Raw genomic sequence first — 24,898 nt, 5'->3', positions numbered from 1 at the left:
GTGAGATTTATAATAAGAAAACGCTCCTACCGCGCATGCACCATAAGGATCTATAAATCTTTTAAGTACTGAATCGGCCAATCCCTGTTGAGAAACGATAAATCATCGGCGCGGACGGTATAGTCGAAGTGAACACGGACACCGTCTCGCTCGCACCGCTGGCCGATCGCGCTCCCTGCATCATTTATCATTTCTTTCTCTCGTTTCTTCTCAATGATAAATTCAATTCTCTTTTCGAATATGATTGTTCCTCGTTTTGTTATTGTGGTGTTTTATTGTGGTACCGTCACGGAGTGAGTTTTTTGATCGGAATCCGATCGAAATGATCGCGAGAATTGGATTTCCATTTTAGATTTCGTGCCACGAGTGATCAATCTTTAGGCCTTCGCATGGAGGCCTCGGAACTTTTGTTTACGATTTCGGTTCGGAGAAAAAATAATATATTTACTTATTTTACATTTTGCAATTTATAACAATGTTAAAAAAAAAATTGCAATAAACATTGTTCGTTATAATTTGGGTGAATTACATTTTTTGTTAAGAATAAAAATTATTATATTAAAATACATTTGAATTGAAATATGCTTTTATTTATCTTTGCTATTTACATGGCCGTAGAAAAGACAATTAACAGATCTTCTTAAAGTAACCTAAAATACATCATTTTCTTTCAGTCAATTATACATAGATACATTTTTTCTATCTATAATAGTTAAAGTGTGTGTCCGTGAAAAAATAGTTACGTTATTTTTAAATATATAAAATTGTGTATATAGACATACAATTCTGGAATACATAGTACAATTTAATAGCAACAACACAAATAATAAATTTACAATAAATCAATCCCTTATTTCTATTATCACTTGGTATCGCTTAGAATATTTATTTATACATGACCTAAATTAATACATTAAAACTACAAATGTACATTAATTATACAACCTATAAATCGTACTTTATTGGACTTCGGTACTTTGGCCATAAACACATCGTTCTGTGTTCGTTGGAGCATTCGCTCAAACCTTACTCGTTATATAAAACACTTCCACTGATAGTCATTTATATATTCGTAAACTGTTAACTGAAGTCACTATAAAATTTAGATTCGTGAAAATAACAAATTGAATAGCATTTTAATTAACAAACAAACACGTTTACATCGCAAGGCTTAGTTTAACCCAGAAAGTGTGTCATCAATCATCGTCTACAATGCATTTGACAAAATTTTATACTGGGCAGTTTACCGTGTCCCAGAGATCACAAAAGTCTTCGCAAACAATACCCCGCGAACGAATACCTTGTCAAATATAATAAGACACTTCCCCAGACTGGCACTGTGTTTACATAAAATATACAACATGCTGTAAAGCTTTCGACAGCCAGCGGTCATTGTTTACAACTCTGTTGTTCTACGTTGACAACAGATCCAGTGTTATTTGGATACTTTTGTTACAACTATTTCGTATTCTATTTTCTCATATAACTCTTTGCTAACTCACAGTAGGATTCAATTTATATGAAACTTCGGACGGCTGTTAATCTGGCGTTGATTTAAATTGTTTTAAAATCGATCAGACTATTAATATCATCTATTTTTTAATAAGCGTAATTTATTATAATAAGCATAGACCTGTAGCGCGTTAGTGAACTTTTCATTCCACGTTATATTATACATATTTTCAAAGAAACGGTTAAAACAATAGTTGGATGAAAGCTTTAGGCGGATTCCAGTGAAACGTATAATATGTGGAGCTTTAGCTACGTGGATAATTATGCTTCCTAATCGTCGAATGAAGAGTTCCCTAAGCGCGGTGCGGTCAATATGCGGCAGCGGCGCCAGAATGGTGCATTAAATGATGGTGGTGGTATGACTCTTGGGTAGGACACCACCATTCCGGCACGCCATGTGGAACCGCGGGTGCAGGCTGTTGGAATTGACTCCAGTGTCCACCGAAGCCGATTTTGTTTTCCATCATACCATTACCACCTATATTTGTGAGGTGTGAGGGTTGATTATGATGAGGAGGCGCAGGTGGCCTTTCGTAAGATTTTTTGTCGTGAGGGTTGAGGTACTTATCGTTGAGGCTCTCTAGTTTGTCGGTTATCGTTGGGTGGTGTTGGGGATGGTGAGGCGGTACCGGAGCCATTGTCGGTGGGGGAATGGGGACAGGTGGACTGGCAGCTCCAGCTGTTACGCTTACGCTCCCGGCAGAGGATGAATCATCGCCATCACTGTCGTAGCGCGGGGACGCGTCGCCGGCAGCGCCGTGAACTTTCATGTGCTTCCGCAGTGAAGACGGGTGGGTGTAGGACTTGTCGCAGCCGTGCACGCGACAGTTGTAGGGCTTGTCTGATGTGTGCACGTGGGAATGTTTCTTCCTATCAGACGAGTTGGCAAACCGACGATCGCAGCCCGCATACTCACATTTGAATGGTTTCTCACCTGAAAAGATAAACACATTACATTAAATCCAAAACATCGTAATAACCTAAAAGTTTTCATTCAAAACCGACCCCGTGGCCTGAACCTAATAATTTTATTTACAAATTTATTTTCAGCGAAGTAAGAATCGTACGTTCTTCAATTTCTTACTACCTGTTTAAATAAAACATCGATGGAAGCGACTGCGAATATGAAATCGTGTCATAAATAACCAGATTTGCTCGTTGTTTATAGTTCACGAGGATAAATAAATATTCGTAACAATTGTACGGGATACTTAACACGTCTATAAATCATTTATATAAGAAGACTTTGTCACACCACCTTAACAATGCCATACGTAAATCTGTTACGGGATATTGAACTTTATTATCTGCACCGAAGCTATATTTACAATTGACCAGTTATTAAATTATGATACCATTTGACAAAAGAAAACTTCAATAATCCTGCTTATGACGTGATGATTGTGCTGATTCTATTTAATCTGTAATTTTTTTAATTATTATTATACTGTAATTTATGTTTTTTTCTTTAATTGGCAAAGTTTTCATTTAGATAATCTATATCAATGTACAAATTCGAAAGTAACTCTGTCTGTCTTTCTATCTGCTACGCTTTCACGGTCAAAACACTGAACCGAATTTGATGAAACTTGGAATGAAGCAAACTTCATCCCTAACAAGGACTACTTAAACCTAACAGCTGACAACCAACACTTAAACACAAGCAAATAGACAAATATCTAGTATTTCATTTGTTTTTTCAATTATGTGCTACATCAATCATTTATGTGACAAAATCTTTCAAAACAATGGTCAATGTTGTTAAAGTCTAGAAAGATGACCAGAAAGCGAAGATAATCATCGAAGTTCACGATTTAAAATTTGAGTATGCAGTTATGTTATTATTAAGACTATAATATTTTCGATGAAGTTTTAAGACATAACAATAAAATTTTAATGGGGGAGAGGTAGCCTTTCTTTTCTTTATTACGTTTTAATATAAATAAACGGAATAAAGATTTTATTTACAATATGTATCGTATGCATTTTAGTATAATCTTTCAATTTGAAATCACGGTCCTTAAGTCGCAAACATGTATTATTACATTGTGATAACTTTTTGCAAAACAATTTTACAATATCGTCAGCAATGCGAAGGCTATTATTGTGATAAACCTTTACGAGTTTACCGAATCGTGTGTCATGTGTGGAGCATTCAATAAAGTCACAAGTAGGCAGAGTCGCTGGAGTGTCCATAGTGTACACAGCCACAACAATGCACTTTCCTTTGTCATGTTTACAAATAAACCTCTTCGGTTGTAATCCCCTGTATTGTGTTTGAAACTTGAAGATCGCGTTGAGAAGCTACAGATGCTAATCTCAAGTGTCTGTTAACGCAGCAATAATAGGGCTTTTTAGAGTTTCTCCACCGCAATTTTTGTTACAGTGTCGATATTATGAATGAACGCATCACATTCCACTGCTTTGAATGCTGATACTTCCCTTCTTTCATTCACTTCAGTACAAATAAATACCTAGTATTATTAAGCCGTATCATTCACGCTCGTACATACAAAGGTTGAGTGGGTGTATTAGTTTAGCGTATCGTATTATATTTATATATAAACACAGTTTAAAATTAAGTGTCTTGTATTAAGGTCCACCTAAAAAATGAAGTCTACTGTTCTTATTTCGGGTCAGACAATAAAATGTTCGAATACCCGTCACTAATGAGCCTAATACAAGATAAAAGATCCCAAAACATGTGTCGCCCGTCTAATTACTAATCGAGCGTATCATCTGAGACGATGTCACAAAAAAGGATCAACGACAAATTCTATTAGCGTGTGATGTGTTATCTCTGCGCACGCGCCGCAGTCGCGTTAACTTCTTCACACACTATTTTTCTATTCTAGAATGCAACGCTTTTTATATTATTATCTATTTCATATGATCGAATGACATAATTATGAAATCTTTATAGCTGTATATTATTTTTTTGATAGTTGAACATTTTCATTATGGAAAATATAGTATTATATTTGTCTTATTTAAATTCAGTTCTTAGAATTACCTTTTAGTGGCATCGACCACCGAATATAGTAACATATATTTATAAGTAACGCTATATATGTTTAATGATAAAATAAAAACAGAAATAACACGAGTTGGGAATGCACGTCGTGAATTCGTTGCATGCCAAGCCGGGACACGGGCTAGGGTCAGATGTTTATCTTAAACGCCTGTATCACCCACCGGAGACACTTTTTTGTAACGTTATTATCGATGTGAAATTTTATCTTCGCCTTATTTCCACTACGTTAAAACAACTTTAATATTAAAACAGATAAGGATTATTTAATTAATTAGAACTTGAGAACATTATAAAATGGATATCGGTATGCAAATTTGTGTTCGTATCGAATTTTATTCGATAAAAGCAATGCGTACAGTTGGCACATCGCCTAGAAGGAATCGCTGCAGTATTAGATTACCGTTCGTTGCTTAAGTGCGCACTGCTGAGAAAACAAGCTTTTTAGAAATAGCACGAGTGATGTGACATCCGACACACGCGGCCTTTACACCCAGAATGTTCAAATGGCATTAGGTGAGTTTAGAGAAAAAACAATTGCGGGTCAGGCGATATCAAGTTCCCGCTGATGTTACGGCTATTTATGAAAATTAAAACGGTTTAGGTAAATCGATACTGGTTTTACGAGACTACTGGTAGTGAGAAAACCACGAGATATTATTTTAATATTTTCTGCACCTTCTTTGTGGGAATCAATTAAGTATTCATTAAAAGGTCGTCAGTTCTTTAAAGTGGTTTATAGGCGAATAAATGATAGTCAACATAGCGAAATTTTAAAGCTTACGTTGTATTTAATCTTTAATCGCAATATTTGTTAATAGTCAAGATTAAGAGTAAACATAACGTATTGTTTATAGATATTTATATTTTTAATAGCTGCTGTAATTTATAATTTTAGTTTAAATATAGTTATGTAATACAATTAAATATTACGTTAATCGAGGTTTAAATCAATAGTTCCAAGCGAATTAGAACACATAACTCAATAATTACGGTTGAACTTAGAAGTTTGGTCCGATACTCGAGGAGTGTAAGCTACAATTTGAAATAATGTTGATTTAATTGATATAATTAAAAAATGTTAATATTTATACAAATGTTTCAAATTCAACCAATAAAAGACAAATATAAAATATAGGTTTTTGTCTGACCCGAAAACGGATTAAATGCATTAATTTGTTTGAAACATAATTTTCGTAAAATCAAAACAGGTTATATGAAAACTAATGCAGTATGACGTAATTATTCAAATTTCTTATCGTATGAAATCATATACCTTTCAGACGTAATGAGCATTGTTTAATCGCTTAATAGCTATTATGGAACGAAGCATATCCGAGTTAATTCAATCTCCAATAGACAGACGGCTAATGAGCGCTCGATGACTAGCGGTTTGCTGACACTATCCTCTCCTTTCAACACGAACGCACACCATGTTTTGACTGACCTATAAACTAATCGCTACATTCAATAATATCTAAATTCTCAACTAACTGCATTATCGAAATATATCTATAACGTGAACGTTAGCGTTAACGTTAACGTGCTGCACAATAATTGTATTACACGAAATTAATAATAGTATTGAGGTACCTAACTTACTGTATCCTGAACTGTATGTAACTATCACATAATAAATTATGACTATTGTCACTTAAAGTAAACACTGATTGACGACTCGAACGATTCTTCGAAAACCGATTTTCTCTCGCATATCTAAAAAGGAATTTCGTACACTGTATAATGATTTATGACCTCCCTTTATCCGAAACGTATTTCGAATTAGAAAGATATATTAATATCTTCATTTTTTCCACTTCTCAAAGAATACGGCCCTTGTCCCGTGAATACAAAAAGAGTACGCCGGGTCGGCGCATTCGGCGCCCAACGACCGTGTGACAAGGTGCTTTATGCGGACGATTATGAGCAGACCGAATAATGTTCCAATACCCGATAAATATCTGCCAACTCATACAAAAGCATCCCAATAATAAAATAAAAATATAATAGTAAATGTAGCAACAACACGGGCCACAAACTGCACAGTCATATCTCCGCTGGTAAATATAAATTAAATGAAAACGTACGGCGTGAGAGGAAGAAAGACGGCGAGTGTTTAACGAAAACAAATTAAAAGTGATCAATGTTTAAACTTGCACTTACGACTACGCTGACGTCTTACGGACTTTATATCTTTAACTTACACTTACTGTACTTGTAGAAATAGATAATTATATTCTATAAATATATCATTTAAATACTTATAGCTTCTAGTTTCTTAATATTGTTTTATTTTTGTTACATGAAACATCAGTGAATAAAGAAAAATAGTTTTCTCTTATTTTTTATTGGAAAATTGTGAATAACGCCTAAGTCCATTCCTGGTAAAACTAAATGATATAGTATCACATTTGTCCGTCTGGCAATACAGAAGTAAATTAAACTGCAAGGGCCATTGTTCTCGCGGAAACTGTGAAAACACCATGCGTCTTGCTCTGATAACTATCAGTTGAGAATGTGCAGTAGAGATATTTCTATCCACCGATTTAAAGAGAAATGGAAAAATATAAGATATTTTATTTTTATTCTACAAATGATGAAGCAAAAGTGTGACCTTTCCTCAAAACATATTTCCTATATCTTTGACATTTAAAAAAAGCTTAAGCAGTTTGTGTGGCGAATATTCAAGTTAGCGGAACTTATCGGATTCTGTTCCCAGAGCATAATGTTGAATAATATGGTGCGATACACCTGCGTGCAACAGAATGACTACAAAACGACAACCAAGCGGGTTCGCTCGTCAATCCGTCCGTCAGGCGTTTTGACAGCCCTAACCGGCATCATCGCCGGGATCCGAGAGATAAAAAATAGCCAGAAATACATCATAAACAACATTTTTATTTGAGTATAAAATATGAAGACAATATAACACAAAACTTTGAATTTGATTTGCAGTTATAAGATTTTATTCGAACGTTAACCATATAAAGGAAATTATGTTTCATGAATAAATAATTGTCATATAATCAAATAAGGTTTATTTTCAAATTAAATATCTATGTTAATTACCGTTAGAATAAATTAATTTCATTTCAACGCGATCATATTAATAAAGCCGTGCTCGTAAAAGAGGAACATAATATTAAAATATATTTTTATCTTAAAATCGTCCGGCTATTTTTAAATCTTATAAAGCAATAGATTTTAAATCATTAAACACATGGACAATATAATTCTGCCGTGTAACATGATTTGTCCAATAAATCGAATGAATTATGAATGTGTATCGTATCGGTTATATCCACTCAACACCCACACGGGCTCAGATTTCAGCCCCTGGGCACGTTTTTGGGACAAACGATTACTTTTAACGAATATTAATAGTCGGTTTTGTTCTTATTAACGTTTCGTTGTTTTCTTTTACGACGCGCCCACATTCTTGGGATTCATATGAGTCTATTTTGTTGCTAATACTTTTTAAAACCATAAATGTTAAGTTTTATCTTAATGTATTTTTATTGTTTTGCTACCTGTAATTTAGATCGACTATCAGGTACATATGCCTTATTTATACACTGCAACTACTATTAAACTGGACTATATCAATTAAATAATTTATTAAAAAAATTTTTAAGCTCTGTTAATTATTTTATATAAGGTTTTGCGCAACGAGATGTCTGGGTAAGTATTTGCACGATCACAACTTGTATTTAATGAAAAAAGCTTTAATTTTATAATTATTGGTTAACGTACGTTTACCTTAGCCGTACATAGTTATTATGTGATATTTGGCTCATAGTTTGTCTGGATTATATTTTGCAAAAAAGTCATCCTTACGTTCCATTTTTATTTGTTTTTTGTGTACAATAAATTCCATTTACAAACATTGTATTGTATTAAAAATAAATAAATAAACATAACATGTACTTTATTATCCATATTCATACATGTATTTCGAATATTAAAACATTCGCATTTTCAATTATTAAAAAACGACCGTTTTGTCTATGACGCTGCGCAGATTGCGAAGCAAAAAGAAGTAACTAAACTGTCCATTGTCTTCTTCTTATTGTCATGTTAACATTTCGATTGTTATCCGATGCTTGTCTCTGAAGTTCGATCGAGACTTTTTGGTAGTGTAAAATGTCGAGAATTTGTCTCAAAAACCTATCGTCAACACAGAACGTGTTAAGGTGACGGCCTTTTACTTTTCGTTTTAAATTCAAGCTGAAGACGATAGTGTCATACTACTAAATTTCCCTGACTTTACGGATGTTACGTTTATAATTTAACTTTTACAGGCATTTTAAATATTTTTATTGCTCTATATATCTTGTTTTGTTTTACTACTTTTGTTATACCATCACTTTTAAATTTTAACAGGACTCTTTCGTTGTTTTTCGTCTAACTATAACACCAAAAGGCCCCATTTGGATTGTTATTATCAACTTATTTTGTTCAACGTTACATAAAATACATATTTTGTTAGATTCCTTCGCAAATCTAGAAATATAACTACAGAAAAAGTTTTAACCAGTAGTGAGACATGTACGGGCATTAATATACTTCATATCATTCACTGTTTTTAAATACATTATTTGTGACATGAATCTCCACGTCATCATGATATTATACTGAAATCCGAAGTGCTCTTACTTTACTGAGTTCTATTTTTAAATTTCGTTTTAAAATAGCCGATTTAAGGTCCGCCAACAATCGGCACCGTGTACACAGTACGTACTACCTACATACATATTAATAGCGACAAGGTGTCAGTGAAAAAACACATGAATGATGCAGTGAGACCCTCCGCCGTCGCCCTACAAGACGAAAGAATTTCGCGCAGTTAGCTACCTCAAAGAGAAAAGAGTTTTTCTTGGCACATTGAAAACACCTGATAGCTCATTTCATTTAACAAGGAAAGCTACTATTTATTTCTAAAAACTACGACGATTCGAAAAACTAAATCTTACTTTATAATACGTTAAATTTTCGTAACTTTGTTTTATAAGCAACGTCCGAATATAAATATCAATTAATTCTGTACAGCGCTTACTATTTTTTATGATTTACTCGTTACGTTAGTCATTTTATATTACAGAAACGTTTCTGTCGTTATAAAATACAAGCCGAGGTAGTAAAGTGTCAAAAAGGAAGGATGGTAATAAGATAGAAGAGCAAAGGAGGCGTAGGTAGAGTCTGCGCCGGCGCATATGCGCGCTCGAAACTATTGTTAGTACCTACACTGCGATCGCGCACAATTTATGTTGCTTTGGCACCAGTTCTTTGTACTTGTAACATTATAAAATAGAAATGTCTATGAATAGATCACATACAGCTCCTTCTGTATTTGAATTTTACTGTTATAGTCAAATAATGGCACTTCTGCTCTACTGATGAATATTAATTAAAAATATATTATATAATAAATACATAATTAGTTCATTACCATAGATATGGTCAACGAAATATCATTGGTAGGTATATTGTACGTTGGAAATATTCCTCGTTATATAAAAAGTAAATTTCTACTAATTAGCATTCGATCTGATTGCTTTTTGTGGACAGCGATTGCGATGTTACCTTCACAATGTTCATTATTTCTTGCTATAAAAATCTACGATAAAATATGAGGATTAAACTGGAAATTATACTAAATCACATGCATCGATGGCGAATGCGATATAAAAACTATAAAGAAATATTTATCGATGGAAAAGTGTTCTTATCTGGTTCTATTTTATTCATTATTCATTAAGGGAAGATCGATGCGGGTGGTAGAAGTAAGCACATTACGATTAAGCAAAAAATAAACCTACACCATCTCGGTATAACCGCTATAGATAACAGTGTCCATGTATTTTTCATGATGTCGATCTTGCGCAGCGCATTAATCAGTTTAATATGGAAACGAAATTAATCATAAATTTTCTTGTCACTTGTCTATCTTGAATGATCGGCGATTAACTGACGCTCGTCATAATTAAGCGTCATCGTTTATTTCACTACATATATCGACAATGTATAGACGAAGAATAATTTTAAAGATGCTATTCAACGCAGGAGAGACTGTCCGCTCTCGAAAAGCATCCGTTTCACGGCGACGCAGTTTTTATTCGCACTCCGAAGCTCTGTTCACACCGTTGCCGATGACGTTTAGCGAAATTACAATTCATTGGAATGAACCGAACGTGTTTTTGTCAGTTAAGAGTTCGGTTATTTCTTCAATCAGGTGCTAAAATCTGAGCCGAGTGCATCTTTTGAATCGTATAGTTAAAGCCAGCCCTGATTCGCTGCCTTTGTCATTTAAATAGCATCCGAGGGCTCAGTATTTATACTGAGAGACGTATAGGCAATGAGCTTTCGATGTCGTCACCTCAACTTGTTGTCAAATATACAAAGAGGGGAAATAGTAACAAAGGAGATAAAAACGTAAACCGCTTAGCACTTTTATTTCTATATACGCGACAATATCACGTAACTGAGCAGTTGAGGGTAGCGAGTGATTTGTCTATGTGTACGTGAACTTTGACGTGTGTGTGTAAAATAATACGTTAAGATCTGTTTGTGAGGGTTGCAATGTATCTATGATTATAAAACGCCACGCCCCTTCAGGCGTCTAAAACAATTCTATTTTTAAATATATTTTTTTAAATAAATTTAATTAAATTTATCTAAACTAATCATGTATCTATATATACGTAAAAATCTTTTTATATTTTGACAATGTTATTAGACTGGCATTTTATAATAAATGATTTATATACAAGTCGATTAATGACATCTAATTTTCTTTTAATGAACCTTATAAGCGTTTTATTATATCTTATTCGGACACAAAGGCTCGATGACAAACGACGCGAAGTTTAGGAAGAGCTGGACGAGACCCCTCAGTATGTGACGCACACATTTGTATTATCATTGTTTGTTATATTTTTTATACAATTTATCAATCCGAGGCAGATGGCGGCCGGATCACATAAACACCTTTTAATATTCACCCGACTATTATAGGGTTGCAATATTATCACGTGTGATGATAAAATGGCCGAACGTTTTATTGGTAAAAAAGATTTTAACTATAATTACTGTATATCAAATTTATTTAAAAAACTATATTCAATATTTTTCAAAACTCACAATATTTGTTGATACTACAATTTTTATAATTACACATAAGAAATCCAATCAAAATGTACCTTATTTAAAATCACTTTTACGTTTGAATAGTCCTTATACAAGATTATATAAAAATCCGGCTTGAAACTCAGTAGATAATTACTGTTTTTCCTTAACTAATATCAGTGATTAAATAAATACAGTTAAATTTATATATTATGCTGTATGACAATCAAATCATATGTAAAATAAATTAAATCAATACAACAATGAAATAAAATTAGGATTTAAATCAAATTTTTTTTTAAATTTATAAATTTATTTTTTCCAGGATACACTTTTTGTTACTAAAGTTCAAGATAGTATAGCTTGTGTCTGCTAGGTATTTAAATCTATGTACACAAGTTATTTATAATACAAATATTTTGAATATATACGTACACTTTGAAGATCTGTTAGTTAATATTAAACTACTTTCTAAATTCGTATTCAAAATGAAGCCAAAACGAGAGATGGGTCATGTTATAAATTTATATTAAAACTATATAATGTGTACTCTATAAAAGTGTAATTATTAATTGCAATTATATGGTCAGTAGGAATACCCCCTCCATAAATCTAATAAAATTAAATCAGTGTATAAAATATGTTTTTATATATCGAATAGATTTGTTAATCGACTTTAGTGCCTCAGGTATGTGCCACTTCTTTTGGTAGAGTTATTCCGTAAAAATGAACTCGAAATTTTCCGCAGAGAGTTATCGTAAAATGTCAGAAATTTGTATGCGACATTGACCATAATGATCATAACAATTCTAGAATACACGAATTAAAATAGCGCATACCCGTGACGAGGTTGCAACATTTCATGAGTGAGTTCTCCACAATAGCACCGTTTGTATGCTTAAAGAAATCAATCATTTTATATAATCTATTTGTTTCTGTACGTAGAGTAAGTGTAGTCCCAAGTGTATCCCAGTCTTGTTAAAATAAAAAAACTTAGAAATAGTGATCAACTGATTGAGCTATTAAGCCATTTTAAAAAATGATAATAATAAAAAATATTCTATTTCAAATTTCAATATAGCGTATTTAGCTTTCATTGCACGCATATGTTTAGTTAGTGGCAATAAACCGGGAAGAGCTGCACTCGACGGGTGCACACAATACCGACCACAGGGGCGGAGCGAGAAGGGTTCCGCATTGTTTGCAAAATATTTTGAAAGCGTCATTTTATACGGCATATTAGCCAAGCGCTGCATTTGAACGGGGGTCGTCTTCGAAATCATATCATCATTACCTTTCATTGATGCGTCTATCGATCAAAAAAAAAAACAATAGAGAAAACCCGAATCGGTATTCGTTTCATAATAAATTTTCATCTAGTAGAAGGCACTTAATATTAAATATTTATTTAGTAATAGCTTTCAAAGTTGAAAAGAATGTTGCAATTATCGACGGTCTTTGATAATTAAATTTAATACAAATGGCACCTATTTCTATTCTCTATGCCGAGGATATGTCATATGAATAACAGCGTGCATGTCTTAACCAAAGTTATCAGAAAAATTATTACTAATAATCGAGTGTTCTAAGCGGTTATTGAGCTGTTACGGTTAATATTTTATGTATTATGCGAATATATTTCTTTGTTATATTTAAATAATTATATTTCTAACAATAGCTATCTCTCATGATAAAGCACAGGTGTAAAAGTTATTTCAAAACAAGCTCTATAGCAGTGCTTAAACGAAATGAAGTAATCGTCGCGATGTGGGCGGAATGCGCGCGCGCCGCCGGCGGTTTGACGCGACCCGAGCCGGCCTCGAGGCAAGCGATTAGTAACACTGGTTTATTTAGCAACTATTAATGTAATTCGATGTTCATAATTATAACATTTATTTTATAATTGTGCGTTTCGTGATCATTTCTTCGTCTTTCTACTAAACAATCACATGAAACTTGACAGCTCTGACAGGATACAATTTTTTCCCAGAGGTAAATACGTCGGTAACTCATGTTCTAAACTTATAAGAATTGTCTAAAACAATTTAAGTGATCTACACATTATAGAGACGTAGACAATTTTATTAATATTTTAAGAATTATTAACATAAAGTCCTTAACTATATATACAAATAAGAATTAATAATAGTTACTATATTAAATTAAAAATATGAGTGTTAAGATTTATTTAAAGTTTTTATGTTTAACATGTCAAGAGTAAATAATAACAGTATAAAGAGGAAAAAATTGTTTAACTTAAGTTATAACTTTATATTTATATAACTTTAACTTCATAATCGGAACTAATGCTCCAATTCTAAAAATATTTTTACTTGTTAGTTACATTATTCAGCTGAGTGCTATAGAGTAAATTGTATGTATATCATATAATTTTGATTATTAATGCGCGCGTGCGAAGCCGGAGCGGGTCGCTAGCATTCAATATAGACAAATGATAACACCTACAGATGTGAATCGCTTAAACAAATTGATACGTTACAAAGGGGCCATAGCAAATAAATTCTGCTACCGAGTTCCAAACACGGTGTCGCGTTACCACTGGAACGTGTTTATAAAAATATCAGTTTCACGGAAGATGACCATGCATCGCCACTGAGCCTCGATGCTATCGGAAAAGTCGATTCATTGTTGCCACATACAAGTTTTACCCTAATACAAATGTGTTTAACTTGTTATTTTTGTAGTTAATCGTATACCACGTGAAAATAAATATGTAGGTATATAGTTTTAACAACGACTGAATTTATTTAGATTATAGATTAGATTTTGTTTGATTTGAAACCTCTTTGAGTACGATGAAAGTTAAATTTTAAGATTAGATTTGCGTCCAATATATCAATTTGAAACGTCTTTAACGCGAAAGTATTCATTGAATAAGACGCGTTATAGTCTTTTTATATGTTTCAAAGGTAACGTGTTTGTTTTGATTTTATAAATGTTCTATAATAATTCTAAATACGAAACTTCGCATTTTTTCAAAACCATATGCTTTAATTGACTTTAGAACAATGATTTTTAATTGCTAATTTATTATTATCTTTATGTATGTATACTTAGCTTACTCTTTACAAAGTGAGTTGACCAGTTGAGTTTAAGAATAAACGTTTAAAAATGACCCAACATATTTATCAAGGATATTCCATAAAATACTTTAATTCCATCTACAAATAACGATACAGAGGATAAAAAGTCGTAGAGTTAGTCATATCTGTCGATTTCAGTGTGATATAAAGATTTGATATAAGTGATTGTGAGATAAAGTTGACTATGGAATTTAATTTAAAAGAAAAAAAGGTTATTCTCAGTAGAATCTTCATTCAGAATAAGTAGCTTTACATTTGATTCAATCGTGATACATGACAAAACATCTAAATTTCTCATAGGACTCGAATTTTGCAAAATTTGATTTAAATTCTATTTAGCTAATTTTAATTTTAGAAATATGTTAAAATGAAAGAAAGAACTTCGATAAAAGGAAGTCATTTACTCTTACTCTTGCTACCAGTTCTTGTATTCATCGATTTTGCTCGAATTAAAGTTCATATATTAGCTTCTAGACGTTATTATGCGTACCTCGTTTTCATATCAGGGATCTAAATAAAAAAACAACCCTTTATTGCATGCTGCCCGATCATTAACAGCGAAATAAAATAAACGTTGTGCTTCACAAACCTGTGACCCAAAAATATGACAAAATCTCATTTATTTTTTATGTATCGCCTAAAACTTTGTTAAAATAAATGAATGCACGAGGTCAAAACGAAAATAAACTTTATTAAATTAGTCTCTTACAAGCACTTTTAATTGGTTATTTTACAAGATTAGACATAACAATGTAATTAATACGGAACGTAGATCTACCGTGAAAAACTGACAAGGAAATCAGTAGTTTTCCGTTCATACGGATTATTAAAGAGTTGAATTTAATTATAATAAACTTTTGGAGATGATTCATAAAAATGCCTTTTTATCATATTTATTTTATGTATTTAAATAAAAAGCTAATTTAGATGGTGGGTGGACTTCAAATAACTTATTAAATAGTTAGTTGTTTTTGACCTACTATTGTAGTCGTAATATATTTGCGCTCAGCTAATTAATGTTATTATAGCCCTAGACTCTCAGTTCTGTTGCTTAACGGACATTCAGAATAATTTATAGACACCCATAAAACAATTCTTCAAACTTCGCCACAAAAAAAAACTTTTCTATTCATGGACCCGTATGAGATAATAGCTGACGGGGGCACAGGACAAAAGTTTGAACGCAACACTAGACAGTTATAGTACAAAAAATATAATAGCAGATGTCCTTACTTCTCGACAGGCCAAACGAATTCCTGGACCAATACTCAAAAGTCGATTTTTAAAGTTTAAGTATCAATACACTACTTACAATACTCTGGCGTGCGAGTGAGACGAACGCGAGGAAGCGAGTCGACGGAACTGGACATTTTAATTTATGGCGCATTTTTTTATTCCACAGTACACAATACCGATGAATCTTTCTACTTATAATAAATTGAAAATGGAGTTCTGTCTCGAACGACTTTTGTCGATAGACCATACCGAGAAACGGACTCCACAAGATGACCGAGGTTATTAAAAGACGCCCGTTACTACACTTTGTTTGTGCCCAAAATGTGTGACATAGATTTTTTTAAATGATCATTTGTATTAAATACTGATGTCTTTGTGTTGGTCCAGTTATTGTTGAGGCGTGCCTAATATATCGCAACAGAGAGCATCTGTAAAGCCTCAGCGGACAGAGACAGCCGCGGGGGGCGGTTGATTATGAATTAATGAGAAATGAAATGTTTTGCCGGATCAAGATACATACAATCGAATGGCGTCGACGTCTCACTATGCGATGACAGTTATTGGTTATAAATTTTAGATAAACAGGGTTTAGTTATAGCGAACTCATAAAATTATTAGATTTATTAAATATTTAACTAAAAATAAGAGGCGAAAAAATGATGTCTATAAGTAGTTTAACAAATTATTCTGCTGGATCCAATTATTTTATGATTCATGATATGTGTATTATAATTATAAGAATGATTTGAAAATAATTAATTGTATTTCTTACCTGTGTGAGTTCTTTTATGTATCTTGAGATTTTCAGATCTGGCAAACACTTTGCCGCAACCAGGAAAGGGGCATGGAAAAGGCTTTTCCCCCGTATGAACACGTATATGATTCACTAACTTATACTTCGCTTTAAATGGCCTCCCATTTCGTGAACAGCCTTGCCAAAAACAAGCGTGTGTTGTACACTCAGGTCCACCCACGTGCTCCACTGTTAAATGCGTCACGATTTCATGCATACTTGAAAATAGTTTGTTACAGAGTTTCCTAGGGGGAGGCTGTTCGGGATCTAGCCATTGACATCGCATGTCACGTCTCGGTGGAGCGCGTACGTATCTGAGGAATGCATGCGGGGCATGTGCATGTGCGTGCGGAACGAGCGGTGGAGCACCGCTTTGGTAATGTACGTCTCCACGCCAATCCCAGCTCTGCTCCAGCGGTTGTTGGGGAAACAGTTCGCCACAGCCTCCATATTCTCGAAGGTAGCCCGGTTGGTACGAGTGCAGAGGGTACGGCTGATAGTGCGGTGGGTGGTGCGGCGGCGGCGGATGCGGTGCAGCCGCACGATGTTGCGGGCCTACGCCGCAAGCCGGCTGCGGTGACATCTTCAGCCCATAAGAGGCGAGGTGCGCATGGTTGGTCTCGAGGAAGGCGTTCATGGCGGGGGTGGCCGACACCGGCGCATAGCCCCATTCGCCCGCCACCATCCACACGGCGGGAAGACCCCGCTGATGACGGTTCCGTTAAATTGATGGTCAAGACGACCGTGCAGGTGCGATAGTTTATCTCTCAGTATCTTTACTTTTTCTTACATTCTTCGATATTTTAACGATGACCTGTTATAAAGAAATAGAATATGGTTAGTGAATTAATTAATACGTTTTAATACAATTAGTAAAAGTAAAGTAAAGTAAAATATGAATCCAATCCAAAATCAAGGTGAGCGTAACCTCTCGGGACAAATTTAAAGCCATTTCTCAAAATAATAATACACATTCAAGCAACCATAACCGGCATCGAACATTTATTTATAATAAAAAAAAATATATGTGAGGCAGGTACTTTTGGACATTAAATTAAACTGTGGGTAAATTTATAGGACACTTTTATACGCCTGAGACAAAAATTCCAACTGTGTTCGTGTATATTTAATTTTAGTTTATTTGTTAGACAGTCCCCAATCTCTTTTATTACGGACTTTAGCATTGATAGTTTATTAAAATAGTTTTATGAATGATAAAACCAGTTTCACGGAGCGACAAACGATGCTAGTTATTCATATTTTTATTTATTAATCCTTCACGTTATATTTCTAACCGAAGCAATTTTCACTTAAACTCTACGTAGGTGTTGATTTTGACATATTTAAATGATAATTATCTTGAAAAACTCGTGTGTAGGTATATATTTATATTTGTTATGCTATAAGTTGTGTTGTTATAAGTTGAATGTTAAATTAATTTTCTTTATAATCATTTATATTTATGTTGCACAAACTTTCATAAAAAATATATATTAATATTAAGGCCACTTATTGTACAATAATTAAAGTATCATATAAATAAATAAAATAAAATAAAACTGAATAAAATGTTAACATAGTGTAGCTTTTATGATTCATATATTATAATTAATCGTTTTGCAATCACGAAAATAATAGTAATTAGGTTACAAATAATATATATGTCAAACTTTAGATTTTCAAATTTTTTATACATTTGTTATAAATAAATGCTTAGCCTGAAAATTAATCAATTTATATACTCTTATTGTTAGTTAATTTGTAATAGTTGAATTATGTAAATTTTAATAAACCTATTTAAGTAAATGAAATTTCAATATATGCTAGCGTACATATAATGCTTTAGGTAATGCACGTGGATTATAACCAAAAGATCTCAAACTTATGTTCAGGATATGCGAGGTTATGTAAGTGGTTTGTACTCTGAATTAATTTTATTAAAGTATTTTTTTAATATTTAAGAATATGTAAAATATTTTAATGAATAAATAAAGATTATTTACTACTGCAATTGTCTCTGTTATATAAATTACTTATTAAATATTTGCGAAATTCCACAGATAAATAATATTTTTTTCTGTTTACAAATTTAAATAAGTATAAACGTTCATAAATCAATAATATTATCTGTAACAGTTTGAAAAGCCAACGATAATCGCATTACAGTTAATAACTTTGTTTGTGCATTGTTTAGACTTGTACTTCATCGTTTCGCGTGGTCCACGTCAGAGCGGGAACCTACCTGAGTCAGTTAAACAATGTCATTCGTTCAGATATCCATCTAATCTCTATTATCTATGGCTCCCCGCGGCGGGACCGCTTCATCACAAAGCAACGGGTTGACAGATCTCCACTCAGAGACATCGAGAAATAGGATTACTAAAATTTTGACATTTCGTTAAACAACCTTCAAAGCATTATGTCTCTTAAGTCCTCCCACATTAAACTATTATCGATTCAAAGATAGCGAATAAGATTAAGTCAGTTTCACGGCTAAAACAGCTGCGAAACTGTTTGCTATAGTTTCATGGAATTAACTTTAATCATATTAGATGAATGGTGGGATGTTGCAGTAATGTGAGGCAGTTGAATCGATTTAAAAGATGTTCCGCCCCGACTGTTGGGACGCCTTGCAAGGGTTTAAGCTTTTTACATAGATTAAAATTATAATTTTCAGCTTTAACTCATCCTGTGGGTTAAAGCTCTTCATTATTGAGTTCTGTAACTGTTTAAATTTTAACACATCATGACATCATGCCGAATTCTTAATTAGTTGTTATTAAAATTGAGTATTGGCGGTATATCTAATACCCGTATTCGGCCACATATTCGGCTAAAATAATAAACATCTCTGTTTTTGTTGACTCAATATTTGTCTAAGTTTTTGTGTAAATGTTATATAATTGTGTCCAAAGCATGCATTTTTCGGGAGTTATGTTATAATTCATTATGTTTCGGTACAGAGAAGCATCTCTAGTTATGCACTCAAAACTTAATCAGCAATTAGAAGTCTTAAGGCCGCTACAACCTCGATAATTATACCTTCTCAAAACACACATTTTTCTGTACATTAAAAATAGCGACTTAACAACAATAATTGAATGTAATATGTAATTGAATGTTGTGGAAATTTTCGAATTTTTTAAATTTCTTTTTCCTAATTTTGTCATCGGCTAAGTCCTCATGTTTTTTTAAGACTAGCAGCAATAGCGGTTTTCAATGAATTACTAATTGATTCTAATTTCAGTGTTAAGATAATAATCCGGAAAGTCTGAATATAATCTACTATTTTACAGAACCATGCGGGCCGCACCCTGTACCTTAACGATTCAAGAATTCAAAGAATACTTTCTGTTTTTAGATGTATTTATACGTTGTGTGTTTTTATTTCTAATTAAGTCGTTTTTTTTTAATGTGAGATGGTAATGACAATTGTTATGGTGTTGTTCGTTTGTATTGTAATTTTGTCTAGCTGTCAGGAAGTAGAAATACTTATTTATAAATAGTTCATGTCTATGTTAATGGATGATATTTTTTATATTACGATGAGTAAGCATTTTTATATTTTTACAGGAATTAATTTTAAGCATGTCCAAATTATGCTACATAGGTATGTTATAAGGCCGATTGACTTTTAAAATTAAATTTGTAATCATGTATGCGTTGACTTAGAACATACACGTGTGCAAAATAGACAGACGATAGGCAGAACTTGACTTAATATTATGTAATATTAAAACCCAGCGTACAATAATAAATCAAAGCACAATAGTATATTTCGTTATATTTCTCTAATTCAGTTATGTGAAAGCTGCCGTATTTTTCAAGTGATAACTTCTTATGGGAGGGTAAACCGCTTCGTTACGTAACGCGTTACGGCGCCAGTCTGTCTGGCTTCCCTTTCTCTTACGCATACGGCAACGGTAGGGAGGCAGGCAGTAATGATACTAATATTGTACATCCACAAAATTCTAATGTACATATTCAAGAATTGCAACTAGTAATAACATATATTTTATAATCAATAAAAGATTTTATTAATAAATAAAACTTCTTCTTCTTTCCTTACATTATCATATTAATAGGCATAACATTTAAGTAATAACTTAAGCCTTTCTTAAGTTAAGCAATTTCAATATTAAAACGCTTCTGTCGAGCGTCCCGAGACGCATATTTAGTTGTTTTTTTTTTTTATATTTATTTATTCTTAACATACAAAATACTTGTCATTAAAGAACATTTGAACTCAGTCGACATATATACCATGAATGATATAGATAAATATGTATACATTATTACAACATAAATAATGTATGTGTTACCAGTTAAATGACATAGTTTTAAGAGTAAAAACTTACTTAAAAAAACCTATTCCATATCGGTAAAGTTTGTAGGTACTTTATCTTGTACTAATTGTTTCGAATTATGGTATATCTGTAGTCAATATACAGTCATTAAGACATTATTGTAGTGTTATCAACTTAATGTGTTGTAAACTAGAATATTAAGGCGGAAAATATTAAACAGAACGCAACTTTAAATAGATTAAAAGAATAAACATAGTTGTAGAGTGACAGAGTTAGCAAAAAGTTTGTATGTCATTTTGTAACGTATAAATTATCAATAATAGCCTTTTGGTTTTGGCCTTGTGTTTCTATAAGTTAAGACATTTTTATCGCTAAATTTTGTAAGCCTTTATATATTTCCGATAAAATTAAATAGTTCTGTCTTCTTAAAAAATTGTTTTCAGAATTGAACACATATGTGTTTTCTCGGATGGTTGGAACTCTTCAATATGTAGAGGAAGGTTTTAAAATAACTAAATACGGACAAAGAAACGTTACACTCGACGGTGCTCGAACTTACAACAAACTTCCTAATAATTACATATTTTTAATATTGTAAAAACAAACTAAGTATATCTATATCTAATTAGTAAAACAAAACATAAATTTGGAAAGCAATGTTTTTGGTAAATATGCTATATCTAAGGTAAAACTGAACAACCATGTAGCATAAATATTTTTTAAATTTTATTCTTAAACATTCCGATCGGTGCCATGTCAAATCCTGCTGCATAATATTTTTTTACGTAAATTAAAATGTAGGGTTTATTATCTTATAAAACAAAATAAAATATTATTATTTTTTAACTAATAGTGATTATTCCGCATGACGTCATTATTAATTTCTAGTTACTAGAGAGAAAATTATAAAACACATTGTATTGTTTCTTTAACTAATTCCACAAACAAATTGTAATTCCACTGTACTTTGAATACTCATAAGAAAACTATGAACATTATTTTTTTTTCTTTTTGATATCAGTAGGTAGTCTGGAAAATAGGCCAACTGATCCAGCCAACCCAGTTAGGACCGGCAGGTGGTCACCACTATATAGACATTGGTAACTTTAGAAATGTTGACAATCGCACATCGCATAATTATATAGGTACCTCACCAACCTTGGGAACTAAATGATTGAAAGAATGAAAACAGAAATAAATGATTTGTATCTAGCAATTGAATTCGAATTCTTTCGATTATTGAATCGATATTATCGATCGAAATTGATCAAAATAATAATAATATAAAAGTTTGTCGTAGTTTTGTTATCTCACATGTAAATTTATTTAATCTGTAATACGCTTTCAACGACCGATTACACGCTACTGAACCGATTTTATGAAATTTGGTAATGGAGTAAGATTAAGTCCCAAGAGGTTCGAGTTTGAGTCTTTTTTCAATTCACCCCTCAAGGGACTAAAATTGGGTTGTGTCCTATTAAGTTTAATTAAAGCGCGGGTAAAACCACGGGTTCAGCTAGTTTTATTCAAAAGCAAATTGTTATGAAACAATAAAAATAAATACTTGCAAACTTTTTGCTATTTAATTTAATATTTATAATTATTTTTACCTATGTAGGTTTATAATACGAATCCTACCTAATGGATTATTAAAACTAATGGAATTTTTATTTGATAAATATGTAACTATTATATACATAATACTAATAAATATTTTTAATTGTAATCAAAATTATAAATTCATATAGGTAACTTATACAATACCACACTGAAATCAAGTTTTGTTATTTAAAACTATAATCATTATATAAATGACTTAAGTTAATATAAAAACTATTTTGTTATGATTATACCTGGCTTCAAATATTAAATCATCGCTAAGAGGATTAATTTCTAAAATAATAAAACAGATATAATTAATATCCTTAATTCAGTGCCGACGCCGTCGGGTTGACTTTTCTATTACATGCGTCATACAAAATGGTACAAATATTTGTAGACTTTATAAATATTATGATTGGTACAAATAACAGATAAAAAAAATCCTTTTTATAAAAAGATTTCCATACAATTATTTAATAAAAAAGAGACAGATTTGTCTACATTTACTTATTCAAAAAATGATATCTATTATGTTCAATTTAATTTGAATTCAGAAAGAAAGGTGTTTTTTTTTAAATTTTAATCATCCAATGGATGTGAATATATATTTATAACAGTTATTATAATGGTATCATTATTTGATTTCAAAACATCTATTTATTTCGGGTAAGATTAGTACCTATGGGTGTGTGTTATCTTTGTAGGTACCTATAGGTACTTCCAGTAATCACATGTGATAAATAATAGAAAATGTAGACAAGGTTCTATGCTCTAATACATTTGCCTTTTCCAAGAGGAAATTTTAATAGAAAAATGTGTGATAAAATGATATAAACAAATTCCTAATAAATCTAAAATAAGCATCGCATTTGAACATCGTCGTCAGTGATAACTAAAAGCTTGGGAATGTTAAAAAAATTATCATAAATATTACGTATAAATACTTAATTTATTAAGGGATTTTATATTAATTTTAGACATACCTGAGAGCAAATACCACGAATCCAGTTCAAGTCAACGTATTAGAACTAAACACATTAACGCTTGGCTAGTTTTCTCTAGCAGCACAGGCGTGGACACTTCACTGAACGTACTATCTAAGGTAAAATAATTTTCAGTATTCTCATGAAATTAGAGCTACAATCATCGATATCACAGATGGCGCGTCGTTATAAAAATCTTGCTTCGATTTCACAGCCGGCTTCAGTACGAGACCGAGTCTTCGGTGACATCGGTTTTTCGATCGAATCGTCACACGGCGATTTTTTCTCGTAACGTTGAAAGGCTGCGCGACATGTGTCCACCGACTCCGCTGAGGCTCTCAGCATGACTGCGGGCTCCCGCGACGCCGCCCCTCGCCACAGCCGACATACTGCTTCTTAGAAAATATTTTGTAAACGCACTGCGACCGAAGGCGCGAACGCAGCCCTGCGCGTCGAGAAAAGGGCGGGACGCAGCGAGCTTTTTCACCCAATGAAGCCGGCCCCGAGGCGAAACTCAAGTTCTATCGTTGTCTCTTTTGCACTCGCGTACGTTTCAAGTTAACATTAGAAAGAGCGCTTTGGTGTTCAACGACGAAATGTACAATGAAGAAAATTTCTCGATGTTAGTGTCGTAAAGTGTTTGCTTTATCAGATTTACGTTGAAAGCCTCGCTGTTAGCTACGAGGGCGCTACATCTGTTTATACTTTTTCGCAGCTCGGCTATCGGACTTGTAAGACAAGGATGGTTGCGGGCGGGAAATGTTTCAACTAATGTATTTTCCTGTGGGAAGGAAAACACATGTCGTCGCTTTTAATTTAATACGCATCACGCTGCGTTCTCTTGTAGCGCTCTTGCCCGATGTCCATTGCTTATTACCATTCAAATCGGTAATTAAAAATCTATCCGAATTTTATAATTAATTAATTCTTAAAATAGAAAACTACTTTGATGTTCAAAACTAATAATCTATTATGATTCTTGTTAGAAATATCTACTTCATAGCTATAAATAAACATATTTATTTAAGCTTTAATTTAATTAAAATATAAATTTGAATTCAGAAATATTTTGACTAGTCTGATAAGCTATAAAAAAGATACAATTATAATTACCTTTTTGTTCCGTAAACTTATCATACTCAAGACGGTATGTTAAAAGGAACGGAGCGAAAATAATTGTCGTAATTAATTTGATATTCCGGTTT

At 32.7% G+C, this 24,898-nt stretch overlaps 1 protein-coding gene across 1 annotated transcript; it reads right to left on the bottom strand.

Moving 5' to 3' along the window:
• Positions 1-1,100: 1,100 nt before the first annotated feature.
• On the bottom strand, positions 1,101-24,558 carry LOC113392656 (zinc finger protein ZIC 4). The gene is made up of 3 exons (XM_026629193.2): positions 23,694-24,558; positions 16,781-17,615; positions 1,101-2,446 (listed from the first exon to the last, which is right to left on the bottom strand). The coding sequence occupies exons 2-3, from the start codon at positions 17,484-17,486 to the stop codon at positions 1,821-1,823; spliced, it is 1,332 nt and encodes a 443-aa protein (XP_026484978.2). The 5' UTR covers positions 17,487-17,615; positions 23,694-24,558; the 3' UTR covers positions 1,101-1,820.
• Positions 24,559-24,898: the final 340 nt, after the last annotated feature.

Source organism: Vanessa tameamea, chromosome 5 (assembly GCF_037043105.1).
Source record: "Vanessa tameamea isolate UH-Manoa-2023 chromosome 5, ilVanTame1 primary haplotype, whole genome shotgun sequence".
Taxonomy (NCBI): domain Eukaryota; kingdom Metazoa; phylum Arthropoda; class Insecta; order Lepidoptera; family Nymphalidae; genus Vanessa; species Vanessa tameamea.
Note: the sequence above shows the minus strand (reverse complement) of the source record. Positions and strands in the feature narration are given on the sequence as shown.

What these genes read in the sequence shown, in the direction of transcription:
- LOC113392656 (XM_026629193.2), bottom strand. Translation starts at nt 17,486, where the DNA reads ATGGTGGCGGGCGAATGGGGCTATGCGCCGGTGTCGGCCACCCCCGCC. An exon ending in ACATAAAAGAACTCACACAG is followed by an intron (nt 2,447 to 16,780) that starts GTAAGAAATACA and finishes TTATCTTTTCAG; the next exon opens with GTGAGAAACCATTCAAATGT.